Here is a 12,644-nt window from a genome sequence, read left to right as displayed (position 1 = left end):
GTAAAAAGGCAAGCCCTCCTCAAAATACCATTCTGGCCAGTGCCGCGGCTCACTAGGCTAATCCTCCACCTGCGGTGCCGGCACCCCAGGTTCTAGTCCTGGTCGGGGCGCCGGATTCTGTCCTAGATGCTCCTCTTCCAGTCCAGCTCTCTGCTGTGGCCCGGGAAGGCAGTGGAGGATAGCTCAGGTCCTTGGGCCCTGCACCCGCATGGGAGGCCAGGAGAAGCACCTGGCTCCTGGCTTTGGATCAGCGCAGTGCGCCAGCCACAGTGGCCATTGCGGGGTGAACCAACGGGAAAGGAAGACCTTTCTCTCTGTCTTTCTCACTGTCCACTTTGCCTGTCAAAAAAAGAAAAAGAAAAAATACCATTCTGTGGTACCTTCACCAATACAGTGACCTGCCTGAAATCTTGTGTTAAGTCATTTATGTTGCAGAAGCATTTATATTAATGGTCATTGCCTTCTATGGAAGCAAGTCAGACTAAGCTTTGTTCTTCTCTCATAGCTGAACAGGGCAGAATGCACTCGTAGTTATGAAGGTGGAACACAGAATAAATTGGAAAACTGACAGCTGGTGCTGCGGAGTTCGTAGGCAGCCCCTAGTCAACCTGCAGTTAGTGGCCAGCACTTCTGGAGCCTCTTCCTCCTTTGTAGAGTTTTCTGTGAGTCAGGAAACACGCAGAGACGTGCTGACCTCCCCGGGAACTCCCTGACCCTTTTCACACCCAGTCATCTCTGCCGGTGAAATGTGCATAGCTGAGGCACCCATACCCGTTGCACCATGCAGGGCTCCAGTGTGTGCCTGTGGCGTAAGCAGGTTCCTTCACTGAACACACAGTCGTTCCTGCCCTGGCCGTGGCTTGGGCCTGGATCGCTGTCTGTAGACTGCCATGGTCTCGTCCTGACTCGCCCTTTCTCCCCACCTCCTTTCCTGAGTTTTATTTGCATGTGAGAATGCACCCATGTCTGCCACAGAACCGCCTGGTTCAGCACACAGACCAGTGTAACCTTGCACTTTGGCTTTCTTGTCCTGATGTTCCTTGGTATTACCTTGGAACTCAAGGCATTTGGTAGTAGCCACATGTGTGCACATATATGTGTACATGCGTAGATGGGTGGGTGGTCACGCCTGCACCCAATGCTGCTGTGTTGGTGCAAGGCTTCATGGGAATAATCAGAAATGCCAAGGGGAGGGACCCTAGAGAGGGAGGAGGAACTCTGAGCTCTGGGACCCTGTGTAGGGGTCCCTTGTCTGGGCTTCTGTCCACAGGAGGAGGAGCTGCCTAACATTCTGTGGGCTGCTGGGGTATCTCGGGAGTGAGTAGATCAGTGGCCTCTTGTTAAGCTGCAGGATTTGTGAAGAGAAGACGTCCATTTTGTTTCAGAGCAAAAACAACCGCCCCGTGCGCACGAGCCAGCTCTATGCGCAGGATGAGAACGCCGCCCACACCCAGCTGTACACAAACCACTTTGAGTTAATGAAGACCACTGCTGGCAAGAGAAGCCCTCCCATCAAGCCCCTGTGAGGCCCCACCTGGTCTTTTATGTGGGTGGTGACTGAGGGAAAAGTGTTTCGGGGTCTGATAATCTGTGCACCAAGGTCTTCTGGGTGGAGTAACCACTGTCTCCTTTCCTGTGCCGCAGGCTCGGCATGAACCCCTTCCAGAAAAACCCCAAGCATGCCTCTGTGCTGTCGGAAAGGTATGTCTGTGTCAGGGCTCACTAAGTGTAACGAGCCATGCAAAGAGCGCGTTCCGGACTCTGGCATTCAGCAAGGAGAAGGGTTGATAGATGGGCAGAGAAATGGGAGACGCGCAGTTCCGGTGGAATCTGAGTGCTGAGGCTTGTGGTGTTTGCTGTGTTTCTATAATGCTGGAAAAAGGAGTTCCTGAGGTGAAGTGGTCACCCCTGCCAGGCGCCATCACTGCCCAGGGTCAGTCTGGAGTCCCTCTTGCCGGTTCCTGCTTCCTTCCCGGGCTCCACGGAGCCACTAAGCATCCTTGTCAGAGCGAGCCAGCTCCTGATGCATCTGCTGACAGCCCCTGACACGGCTCCCTTCAGCCATCCTGCCTGAGCCTGAGACAGGCCCGGGTTCTGCCCTGCCCTGCTGCCTGAGTGTCCCAGCCACTGTGCCTCCTGAGGCCGGGCCACCTGTTGAAAGCCACATGCCTGCACTGCTGTTTTTCTCTGTAGCATGAAGCATCTTTGGCTGAGCTGTGTCTGTTCCTTGTTGTCTCTGAGCCTGCAAGCGTGGAGTAGGCGTTCATCATGCGACTCGTGCAGCTCGTGGTTGCCGACGGGCCTCAGGCCGCCCAGTGCTGGGCTGTGTGCTCAGTACGACAGTCACAGCCCTGTCTTCAGCCAGCATGAGGAAGTCCTCGGGCGATCACGGCAGTAGTTTTCTGTGGTGTGTGGGGAGAGGCTTGCACGGGCGAGCAGAGAGCCTCTCTGCGATGTGAGTGCGGCCTGACATTGCAGGCACCAAACCTCTGCGTGGCCGCGCCTGGTGTTGAGGTGCCCCCCCACCCTGTAGGAAAGTGGAGGTGGCGCAGCTGAGCGAGGTGAAGCATAGCACCCAGGGGTTGGGGGGGACATGGCTGTGGGGCTACTGGGGGTTCTATGTGGACAGTGTGTTGAGCTCATGGGGGCGGGCAGTGTCCCCCAGCCAGAGTCTGATGACAGTACCAAGCCCTGCATATACCACACTTTCTCCTCTTCGTGGAAAGGAAGCACTTCACCACGCCTGTGCTTTGGCCGTTGCTGTTAAGTGGAGCGTAGCTGCTTGGACACAGGCACTGCCGCACCAGGCGGTTGATCTGAGCGCTGACCGAGGGGCAGCGTCGTGTGCAGTGCTGACTCACGTCCCAGGGGCAGGACGAGGCAGCGTGAAGTCTCCTCATACCACTCAGGACTGCGCGTGATTGACATTTTAGGAGCTGCTCATTTCTGGAGTTTCCCATTTGATGTTTGTGGTCACTGTCAACTGTGGGTCACTAAAACTGCAGGGCGGGAGGTTGTGGGGAAGGGCGGATGAACACCATGTCTTTAATTTTTGCTTCTGTCTCTCAGTGGGATCAACTACGACAAGCCACTGCCTCCCATTCAGGTTGCGTCTCTCCGTGCAGAGCGGATTGCCAAAGAGAAAAAGGTGTGCACTCTGGACCCTCAGACTCACACGGGACGCTGCCTGATCGCCTCTGTGCCCGGTTGGCCTGGCGTGGCTGGGTCCCTCTTCAGTGGCTTCTCTGTTCTGATCCTTTAGGCCCTGGCTGACCAGCAGAAGGCGCAGCAGCCAGCCGTGGCTCAGCCACCTCCCCAGCAGCAGCAGCAGCCCCCACCACCACCTCAGCAGCCACCACCACCACTGCCACAGCCACAGGCCACAGGCAGCCAGGCACCAGCAGGACCGCCAGCGGTGCAGCCTCAGGCCCAGGCCCAGGCCCCAGCACAGCCACAGCCTGTGCAGGCTCCACCAAAGGGGCAGCCTGCCATCACCACCGTGGGCAGCGCTGCAGTGCTGGTGAGGAAAGGCCACTGGCCCTGTGTGCCGGGCTGCCCCTCCCACCCCAGCATTTGGCATGAGTGCTTCCTGTAGGGCTGAGCACATGGTACCAGTTCCGACCGCTGCCAGCCAGCAAACCTTCCTCTCTGGGGAAACAGGACAAAAGACTTGGTCTTTCTCTAGCATATGCGGGGAACCTTTTTTTCTGACAAGGGCCATTTGGATATTTATAGCATTATTTGCAAGCCACACAAAATTATCAGCTAAAAAATTAGCCTGCTGCAGATGATTGAATTCCATGTCCTGCCTGTGGTTGCCTTGGCAGGGCCAGACCAGGTGATTTGGTAGGCCCTGAACAACCAATGGACTGGATGTTGCCCAGGCCTGCCCTAGGGGAAGTGTGTGTCTCCCCCACCAACTCTGCTTTTGGGGGCTTGGTGATTTTCCTGGATTTAGAAGCTGGAGCAGCTGTTGTTAGTGGAGGCGATGAGGAAGTTTGGAATTGTCCGAATCCCCTAAAATACAACTAGGACTAATTCTTGTCACTCCCCCAGATGTACAGATAGACATGTGCCCACGTGTCTAAGCTAGCCGCCGCCTTCTTCTTTTTTTTTTTTTTTAAAGATTTATTTGAAAGTCAGAATTACGCAGAGAGAGGAGAGGCAGAGAGAGAGAGAGAGGTCTTCCACCCGGTGGTTCACTCCCCAGATGGCCGCAACAGCCGGAGCTGTGCCGATCCTGTCTCCCACGTGGGTGCGGGGGCCCAAGGACTTGGGCCATCTTCTGCTGCTTTCCCAGGCCATAGCAGAGAGCTGGATAGGAAGTGGAGCAGCCGGGTCTCGGACCAGCGCCCATTTGGGATGCCGGCGCTTCAGGTCAGGGCGTTAACCCACTACACCACAGCACTGGCCCCTAAGCTAGCCTTCTGAGAACATACGTACATGGATGTGCTCATCCACATGCATGGATCTTAAGTGCCCTTTGTGAAATAAAGCTGTAAAATGCACAAGAAGGTGGCAGGTGATGTGGCGCAGTGGGCTAAGCTGCCACGTGGAACACCTGGATCCCATATCGGTGCTGGTTAGAGTCCCAACTCCTGTGCTTCCAATCCAGCTTCCTGCTAATGGGCCTGGGAAGGCAGTAGATGAATGATGGCTCAAGTACCTGGGTTCCTGCCACTCATGTAGGATGGGTTCCTGGCTCCCGGCTTCAGCTGGCCCAGATCTGACTGGTATGGGTATTTGAAGAGTGAACCAGTGGAAACATGAGCCTTCTTGTGTGTGCATACTCTCTCTCTCTCCCTTATTCTGTCTTTCAAATAAATAAATATCTAGAAAAGAAAACTGCCAAAAAGCACAGGAAGGAAAGGCAGAGTTACAGTCCGGCAAGCTGCAGTGTCGCACCCCTTTGCTGCTGTGTGTCTCGTAGCTAAGCATGTGTGTTGCAGATGTTGGGATAGCAGGTGCAGTCACAACACCGTCAGCCAGGCAGGAAAGTCTCTTCTGTGTGGAACTGTTTTTTCCTCCATCTATTTATTTCTTTTAAAAAATTATATTTACTGTAGTGGGAATTTTATGTACACTCAAGAAATTTTGTTTTTCATTCATCCAAAAGACATACAAGTCTCTGTTTAACATTTGCTTGGTAGGAGGCCTGCCCCAGTGAGCAGCAGCACAGGCATGGTGCCAGCTCACTGGAGTGTGCATCCTGGCAAGGAGGTGGCCATTCAGACAGAGTAAGGTCATTTTAATGCTATCAGGAAGGGGTCAGGTGCAGGTGGCTGGTGGTGTGAGCCAGGGGCCAGCGCTGGGGTCGGCTATGCAGTGTGTGGCTGTGTGTGCACATGGGCGTGAGCTTAGATTTGGTTCTGAATGAAATGGGAGTCCTGGGAAAACTCAGGCAGGGGAGAACTTGGTGTGAAATTCAAATGAGCTTTCTTTGTTAAACAGGCAGGAACCATTAAGACGTCAGTGACAGGAACAAGCATGCCAACTGGTAAGAGACGCAGCTGTGTGCTGAGGAGGGAGACTGGTATGTTCATATGCTAACCCCATGCGTGACTCTGCTACAGGCACCGTGAGTGGAAATGTGATAGTGAATACCATTGCGGGTGTCCCTGCAGCCACCTTCCAGTCCATCAACAAGCGCCTTGCCTCGCCTGTGGCTCCTGCTGCCTTGCCTGTGAGTTGTCCCTGCACCTGGGGAGCACATGTGGCTTGAAGTCTGGGGAAATTAACTGCCTTTCAGAATATTCCATTGGTGAAGAAAGTATTGATGTGGTTTAAATTTCACAAAATAACCTGATGAGCATGGCAATTTCAGAAACACTCAGATGTGTAGGAATGGTTTCTGTTTGGTAATTTGAGGGAATGAAAACAAGAGTTTGATGTTTATATGTTGAAAATTTCCCCCCACCATATGATTTTCAGAGAGGAGCTGGGAGCAAGGGGATGCATTGCTGATTGTGGTGGCACAGGTGCCCCCAACTGCACCTGGCAGTGCCTGTGTGGGGAAGCAGAGGAGCCGCGGTTCTCTTGGAGGTTGCGGGAGGGGACGCATGTCCTGCTGGGACAGACTTTGCCTCACACGTGCTGCCGCAGTGAGGAGCACAGGTGCAGGATCAGGGATACACCCCGCCTGGGTGAAGGTACAGGCCTGGGAGAGTCAGAAACACAGCCCAGCGTCCAGCCCCTGATTTTCTCTGAAGGTTCACCTTCTGAACAGAACAAAATGGAGCTCAGGGACTGTTAAGGTATGAACTCTGATTGCTCACTTAATCACAGAATGAGGAGAACCTGACACGTCAGGCTTAGGTGACTTTGGCTGTAGAATGCCGTCCATCTTGGGTTGTGTTAGAATTTTTATTTTCCTTTTATTTAAAAGATACAGAGACAGAGATGTGGATCTTCACTCTGCTGATTCACCTCCCAAATGCCTGTGACAACCAGAGCTGGACTAGGCTGAAGCCAGGAGCTAGGAACTCCATCTGGGTCTCCCACATGCGTGGCTGGGACCCAAGTACTTGAGCTGTCTTCCTGCTTTCTGGGGTGTGCGTTAGGAAGCTAGATCAGAAACAGAGCTGGACCTCAAACCCAGGGACTCACAGGAAGGCTGTGGGCATCCCAAGAGAGTCTGCCTGAGGATGGTGTTGGCCAAAGCATGGACCCACAGATGAGTGGAACTGCATAGGGTGTAAAAGAGCCTCGTCCTTCTGTGTGGGCAGTTCATCCTGGTGATAGTGCCAAGGAAGTTCAGTGGAGAAGGATGGTCTTTCCAATAAAGGGTGTTAGCTGGGTAGCCATACACAGCCCGTAACTTACACCGTGCGTAAAAGTCGCTCCGGAGTGGTGTTCAGCTTAGCAGAGCTTCTCCCAAGAAATCAGGGTGCCATTGTATGTACAGAATGGAGTAGAGCAGAAAACTCATTCTGTAACCCGGAAAAGGTCTTTTGTCTTGGTGATGAGTTGAGAGTGGTCATTTTTACACCTCTCTCTCAGTGAGTGAAAGGAATGAAAATTACTGAATAAAACATTTTTTAAATTTTAAGTTTCGAGGGACTGGTACAAGAACAAATTGTTATCAGACCCAAATGTCAGGGAAAGAAGCAGCCCCAAGAAATAAACAGGATGTACTGAGGCTGTGTGTGCCGTGAGCGTCAGTTCCAGCATGTGGTATGAGGGGAGTAAAGGTCAAGCCTAAAGCTTGCCCCACATGGACTCTGAAAGGACGCTGTGGACATATGAGCTGGGCCCAAGGTCCAACGTGAACTCCACCACGGGGCGAGAGTACACCGGAGGTGAGACCCACCACCTGCCACTCCTGGTGCTGACCGAGTGCAGAGGGTGGCCCTTAGTTCGCAGTGGTGGTGCTGGGCGGCACGTCCTGTCCAGGAGACTGTGCTTCACCTTTGATGTCTTAGAGCTCCACAGATAGTTATTTTTGGAAGATTGATTTATTTGAAAGGCAGAGTGAGGGAGAGACAGAGCAAGAGACAGGGGAGATATCTTCTGTCTGCTTGTTCACTTCCCAGATGGCTATAACAGCCAAGTGTGGGTCAGGCTGAAGCCAGGAGCCCGGAACTCCATCTGGGTCTCCCACATGGGGGCCAGGTACCCATGTACTTGAACCATCAATGTTGCCTTCCCAGGCACATTAGCAGAGAGCAGGATTGGAAACAGAGCAGCCGGGATGGGACAGCACTCCAAATGGGATGCTGGAGTTGCAGGCAGTGGCTTAACCCACTGTGTCACAACACTGACCCCAGTTTTCAGGTACAGTGAGTAGCAGACAATGAACAAAGTAGGCACCAGGAGTGGAAACTAGCAGAAACAAGCATGAGACATTGAGATTACCAGGTTTAGTTTAGAAACCAATTAACTAGGGGCCGGTGCTGTGGCGCAGCGGGTTAACGCCCTGGCCTGAAGCATCGGCATCCCATATGGGCGCCGGTTTGAGACCTGGCTGCTCCACTTCCGATCCAACTCTGCTATGGCCTTAGAAAGCAGTGGGAGACCTGGAAGAAGCTCCTGGCTCCTGGCTTTGGATTGGCACAGCTCTGGCTGTTGCGGCCAATTGGGGAGTGGACCATCGGATGGAAGACCCGTCTCTCTCTCTCTGCCTCTCCTCTCTCTGTGTATCTCTGACTTTCAAATAAATAAATAAATCTTTTTTTTTTTTTTTAATAAACCAATTAACTATGGCAAGCATGGTGTAGCAAGTTAAGCTGCTGCTTAGAAAGCCGGCATCCCATATCAGGGTACCATTTTTAGTTCCGATTGCTCTGTTTCCAATCCAGCTTCCTGCTTATGTGCCTGGGAGGTGGAAGTGGAAGATGGCCCAATTACCCAGGCCCTTGCTACACACATAGGAGGCCAGGATGGAGTTCCTGGCTCCGGGCTTCAGCCTGGCACAGATCTAGCTGTTGGGGTCATTTGAGGAGTGAACCAGTAAATCAAAGATTTCTCTTTCTCTTTCAAATAAACAAATCTTTTTAAAAATTAGACTGTATTTAAAGAAATAAAAGGCCGGCGCCGCGGCTCACTAGGCTAATCCTCCGCCTTGCAGCGCCAGCACACCGGGTTCTAGTCCCGGTTGGGGCGCCGGATTCTGTCCCGGTTGCCCCTCTTCCAGGCCAGCTCTCTGCTGTGGCCCGGGAGTGCAGTGGAGGATGGCCCAGGTGCTTGGGCCCTGCACCCCATGGGAGACCAGGAAAAGCACCTGGCTCCTGGCTCCTGCCATCGGATCAGCGCGGTGCGCCGGCCGCGGCGGCCATTGGAGGGTGAACCAACGGCAAAAGGAAGACCTTTCTCTCTGTCTCTCTCTCTCACTGTCCACTCTGCCTGTCAAAAAAAAATAAATAAATAAATAAAAAAGAAATAAAAGAAGTTGGAGAACATGTTTTTTAACCGGAAACTATATTTAAAAAGAGAACTTTTAGAGATTAAATCTATAAGTACCAAAATTGGAAGAAGAGAATAACCCTTACAGATGGATTTAATGACAGAGCTGGAGAGAATTAGTAAACTGGGAGAGAAGGCAGAAGAATTGCCCAAGTTCAGCAAGGAGAGAAGATGGTCGTGCTGCTAAGCTCCTGGGAGCCATGACCCTGCTGTGGGGGTCCCGGGCTAGACGGAGAGCAAACCCAGCAGAAGCTGTGCTTCAGCAGCTTGGTTTCCCAGAGCTGATGTGTGCACGCACAAGCCCAGCTGGTCTCCAGGCAGCGACACGGAGGGGAACTCACGGAGACCCAGGCAGGGGAGGAAGGCGTAGCAGTTACCGTTTAGGGCAGCGATTATGCCAGGAGCCTGCAGGGCTTGGTCACGGTCGAGAGTTTAAGTCCTGCCTTTGACTTTTAGATGAGCCACCAAATGAGTGAGAATGGAGTCTGCAGCTGCCAGGCTTTGGGAAGGCAGGTCCTGGAGGAGGACATCTGGTGACGCGAGGGAGCAAGCAGCCTGCCAGCTTTCAGTCTGAGCACGAGAGACGTGCAGGGGTCCAGGACAGGCGGGGCCAGCCTCTGAACCAGGGGAGCCTAAGGGACTTCAAGGTGGAACTGCTAGGGTTGGTGCAGCACTTCGGGAGAGGCCTTGAGCAGGGTCGCAGCTGCTTCTGCCCTGGCCTGAGGTTGGAGCTCCGAGGCAGTGAGTGGGCAAGGCCCAGGCTGTGCCTGCAGATTTGGGAGTGAGGGGGAGAGTCAGGACCCTGGAGGACAGTTAGGAATTCGAGATACTCCCTGGGCCAGACAGCCTCTTCATCTGGAAGCGTCGCTCCTCTGTGGGCAACCTGACCTGCTGCAGGAAGACATGGCTGAGTGCCCCAGGTACACTCTTGGCACTCACGCACCCTGACCAGAGACTGATGCAGGATGTGCGTCTGGCACACTTTGTTTCCTGTCACGTCGGAGGAGCAGGGACTTTGATACATTTATATGTTTGCTTTTCGTAGGCAACTGGAGGTTCTGCTCCTGCCCAGGTGGTTCACACCCAGCCACGAGCAGTTGGCTCCCCAGCCACAGCCACCACCGACCTGGTATCCATGACAACAACTCAGGGTGTTCGAGCTGTCACTTCAGTGACAGCCTCAGCTGTGGTCACCACCAACCTGACCCCGGTGCAGACCCCAGCACGGTCTCTGGTGACGCAGGTGTCCCAAGGTATAAGCATGCCTGGCGTTGGCCTCTGTCTCTGCCCACTGTGAGAGCCTGAGTGGACACCTGACGCAAATCCCTTCACAGCCACAGGGGTTCAGCTTCCAGGAAAGACCATCACACCGGCACATTTCCAGCTCCTGAGGCAGCAGCAGCAGCAACAGCAGCAGCAGCAGCAGCAGCAGCAGCAGCAGGCCTCCCAGGTGCAGGTTCCGCAGATGCAGGGCCAGACCCAGTCCCCTGCACAGATCAAAGCCGTGGGCAAATTGGCACCGGTGAGCATTTCCCAGAAAGTCGAAAGCAGACCCACCTGCACAGGAGCTGTGCAGTGCTGGGTAGTGCACGTCGAGGGGTATTGTGAACAAGCTTTGTCTTCAGTTAGGAGGTGATGTGTTATGTTTCCGTGGGACTCTATGCAGGGGCCCTCTGGTTAGCTTTCTTGAGTATTGTACACAGCAGGTCATTCACCAGAGAGGACCAGGGGGTCCCCTTGGTCCATTCCTGACCAGAGAATGCTGGTGAGAAAGTTGCCCACGGTGTCAGGAGGCCAAGTAGCAGAAACGATTTTGTTTAAGGGATATTGCACTTGCAGCACTGTTTGAAAGCTGGTCATGTGAGTGGCCATCCTGATTTGACCCGTTGGACACCTCTCCTGCTGTCACTCACTGAAGCATATTTGTTTAAAAAGGACAGGTTGTATCATATCACTGTTGTAAATGGAAAGTTATCAGTAGGAAGTAACCAGAACAGCACACACAGTGAAAAAACAAGGTGCTTTTCTGAATTCCCAGCTAGCAGCTGGGCCTGAGCCTGTTCTTTCTCAGACAGAGAGGGCCGGAGGGGTCCTTCCAGAGCTGGGCCATGTCCCATGTCCCCTCTGAGGCCTGTCTTCTTTTTCTTCAGAATGGTTGGTGCCTTCTCAGTGGTCTTGTAGCCACCGCTGGGCCTGCCTCGTTCCTTTGGAGAAACGGTTACAGTTGTGTGCCCTGGTGTAGTGGCCACTAGCCAGCTGCGTGTAGTTATTGAGAGAAACTTGCAGCAGAGAAACCATGAGGATCCCCCTGTGTCCCTGCATCTGTTTTAGGGCCCACTGACCACTGTGGTTGCTGCATGGGACTGCCCAGGGCTAACCTGTTCCCGGGCTCAGTAAAGGTGGGCTGACGGATGCACAGAGCTGGGCCTGAACTCCTTTTCCAATTGGGTGTGTTTCCTACTCTCGGGGTGGGCAGCAGCCCAGACCTTGACCTATCCACCCCTACACGTTCCTGTACTCCTCATCGACCCCTCTGAGCCAGTGTCAGTGTTGTTTTCAAGAGGCATTGGGAGTCATGAGCAGTTTAGTGTGAGTTCTCTGGACCGTTTATTTCTTAAAACACTTCCTGAACTTAGTATCCTGGTGTCTCCATATTTTTACTTCTTTTAACGATGTAATGCATAAACTGTTTATTATTAAGTTATTAATACATTTAATGGTGTTATAGATTTATTTTTTAGGAATTTTTTAAGTTATTTGAATGATGGCAGGAGGGAGAGAGATCCTCCATCTGCTGGCTCACTCCCCAGATGGTCACAATAACCAGGGCTGGGCTAGGCCGAACCTGGGAACCTGGAACTCCATTCAGATCTCCCATGTGGTTGCAGGCGCGCAGGCACTCGGGCCATCTTCCGCTGCTCTCCCAGGCACTGCAGGAGGCGGCTTCACCTGCTGTCCCGCAGTGCTAGCCGTGGTGCTGTCGATGGAGAGTGCCATGAGCGATGGGACCTTAGCAGTTCTGCCCGTACTAACCTGTCACTAGCACTGATGAGACGCTGGGAGGGCTTAGGGGTGGTTTGCTGTCTGCACTGGAGCAGGTCTGAGTGCCTCACAGAAAGGAAGACATTCAGTGTAAAGGGTGAGGGCTGGGTAATGTGCAGACAGTGTTTTTTCTTTGGGTTTTAGGAACACATCATCAAAATGCAGAAGCAGAAGCTGCAGCTGCCCCCGCAGCCCCCACCGCCACAGGCCCAGCCAGGACCCCCGCAGCCCACAGCCCAGGTGCAAGTGCAGCCGCCACAGCCCCCACAGCAGCAGAGCCCGCAGCTCACCACAGTCACGGCTCCACGGCCCGGAGCGCTGCTCACAGGCACCACGGTGGCCAACCTCCAGGTGGCCCGGCTTGTAAGTTGTAGTTTATGGGTTTATTTTCCAAAAGCAATGTCTTTTCCCGTCTTGGCTGAGCTCTGTCTGTGGGCTTCAGCTGTCATGGACCTACAAGTGAAGCGCGAGACCCGAACTCTGACCCAGCAATACCTCCCAGAAACGATTGCCCCCGGGTTTCTTAGCTGCAACAGTGTAGACGAGGGAGCGTGTGACAGGCGGGTCAGACACTGTGTGTGGGTGAGGGGTAGGTGGGACTGAAGCCAGTGCCGTCAGCTGCTGGAGCCTCTTGGGAGGCAGGGAGAGCATTTGGGGACTTTGGGAGCTGGAACAAGGACAAGAAGCAAAGGAAAACAATT

At 53.5% G+C, this 12,644-nt stretch overlaps 1 protein-coding gene across 23 annotated transcripts in view; it reads left to right on the top strand.

The window, feature by feature from the left end:
* The window catches only part of EP400 (E1A binding protein p400), a 120,493-nt gene that overhangs the window by 94,006 nt on the left and 13,843 nt on the right, over positions 1–12,644 (top strand). For 21 of the 23 annotated variants that reach the window (XM_070066262.1, XM_070066260.1, XM_070066259.1 and 18 more), the window contains 9 exons: positions 1,386–1,522; positions 1,645–1,701; positions 3,070–3,148; positions 3,263–3,520; positions 5,452–5,497; positions 5,574–5,683; positions 9,947–10,154; positions 10,236–10,423; positions 12,088–12,306. In XM_070066262.1, coding sequence (XP_069922363.1) covers positions 1,386–1,522; positions 1,645–1,701; positions 3,070–3,148; positions 3,263–3,520; positions 5,452–5,497; positions 5,574–5,683; positions 9,947–10,154; positions 10,236–10,423; positions 12,088–12,306 — 1,302 coding nt within the window. The remainder of the gene's footprint in view (positions 1–1,385; positions 1,523–1,644; positions 1,702–3,069; positions 3,149–3,262; positions 3,521–5,451; positions 5,498–5,573; positions 5,684–9,946; positions 10,155–10,235; positions 10,424–12,087; positions 12,307–12,644) is intronic. The other 2 variants (XM_070066263.1, XM_051837622.2) reach the window with 1 other exon arrangement.

The sequence above is a fragment of the Oryctolagus cuniculus genome, chromosome 21, assembly GCF_964237555.1.
Source record: "Oryctolagus cuniculus chromosome 21, mOryCun1.1, whole genome shotgun sequence".
NCBI lineage: Eukaryota > Metazoa > Chordata > Mammalia > Lagomorpha > Leporidae > Oryctolagus > Oryctolagus cuniculus.
The sequence above is the reverse complement of the archived record's forward strand: the minus strand, read 5'-3'. Positions and strand labels throughout refer to the sequence as shown.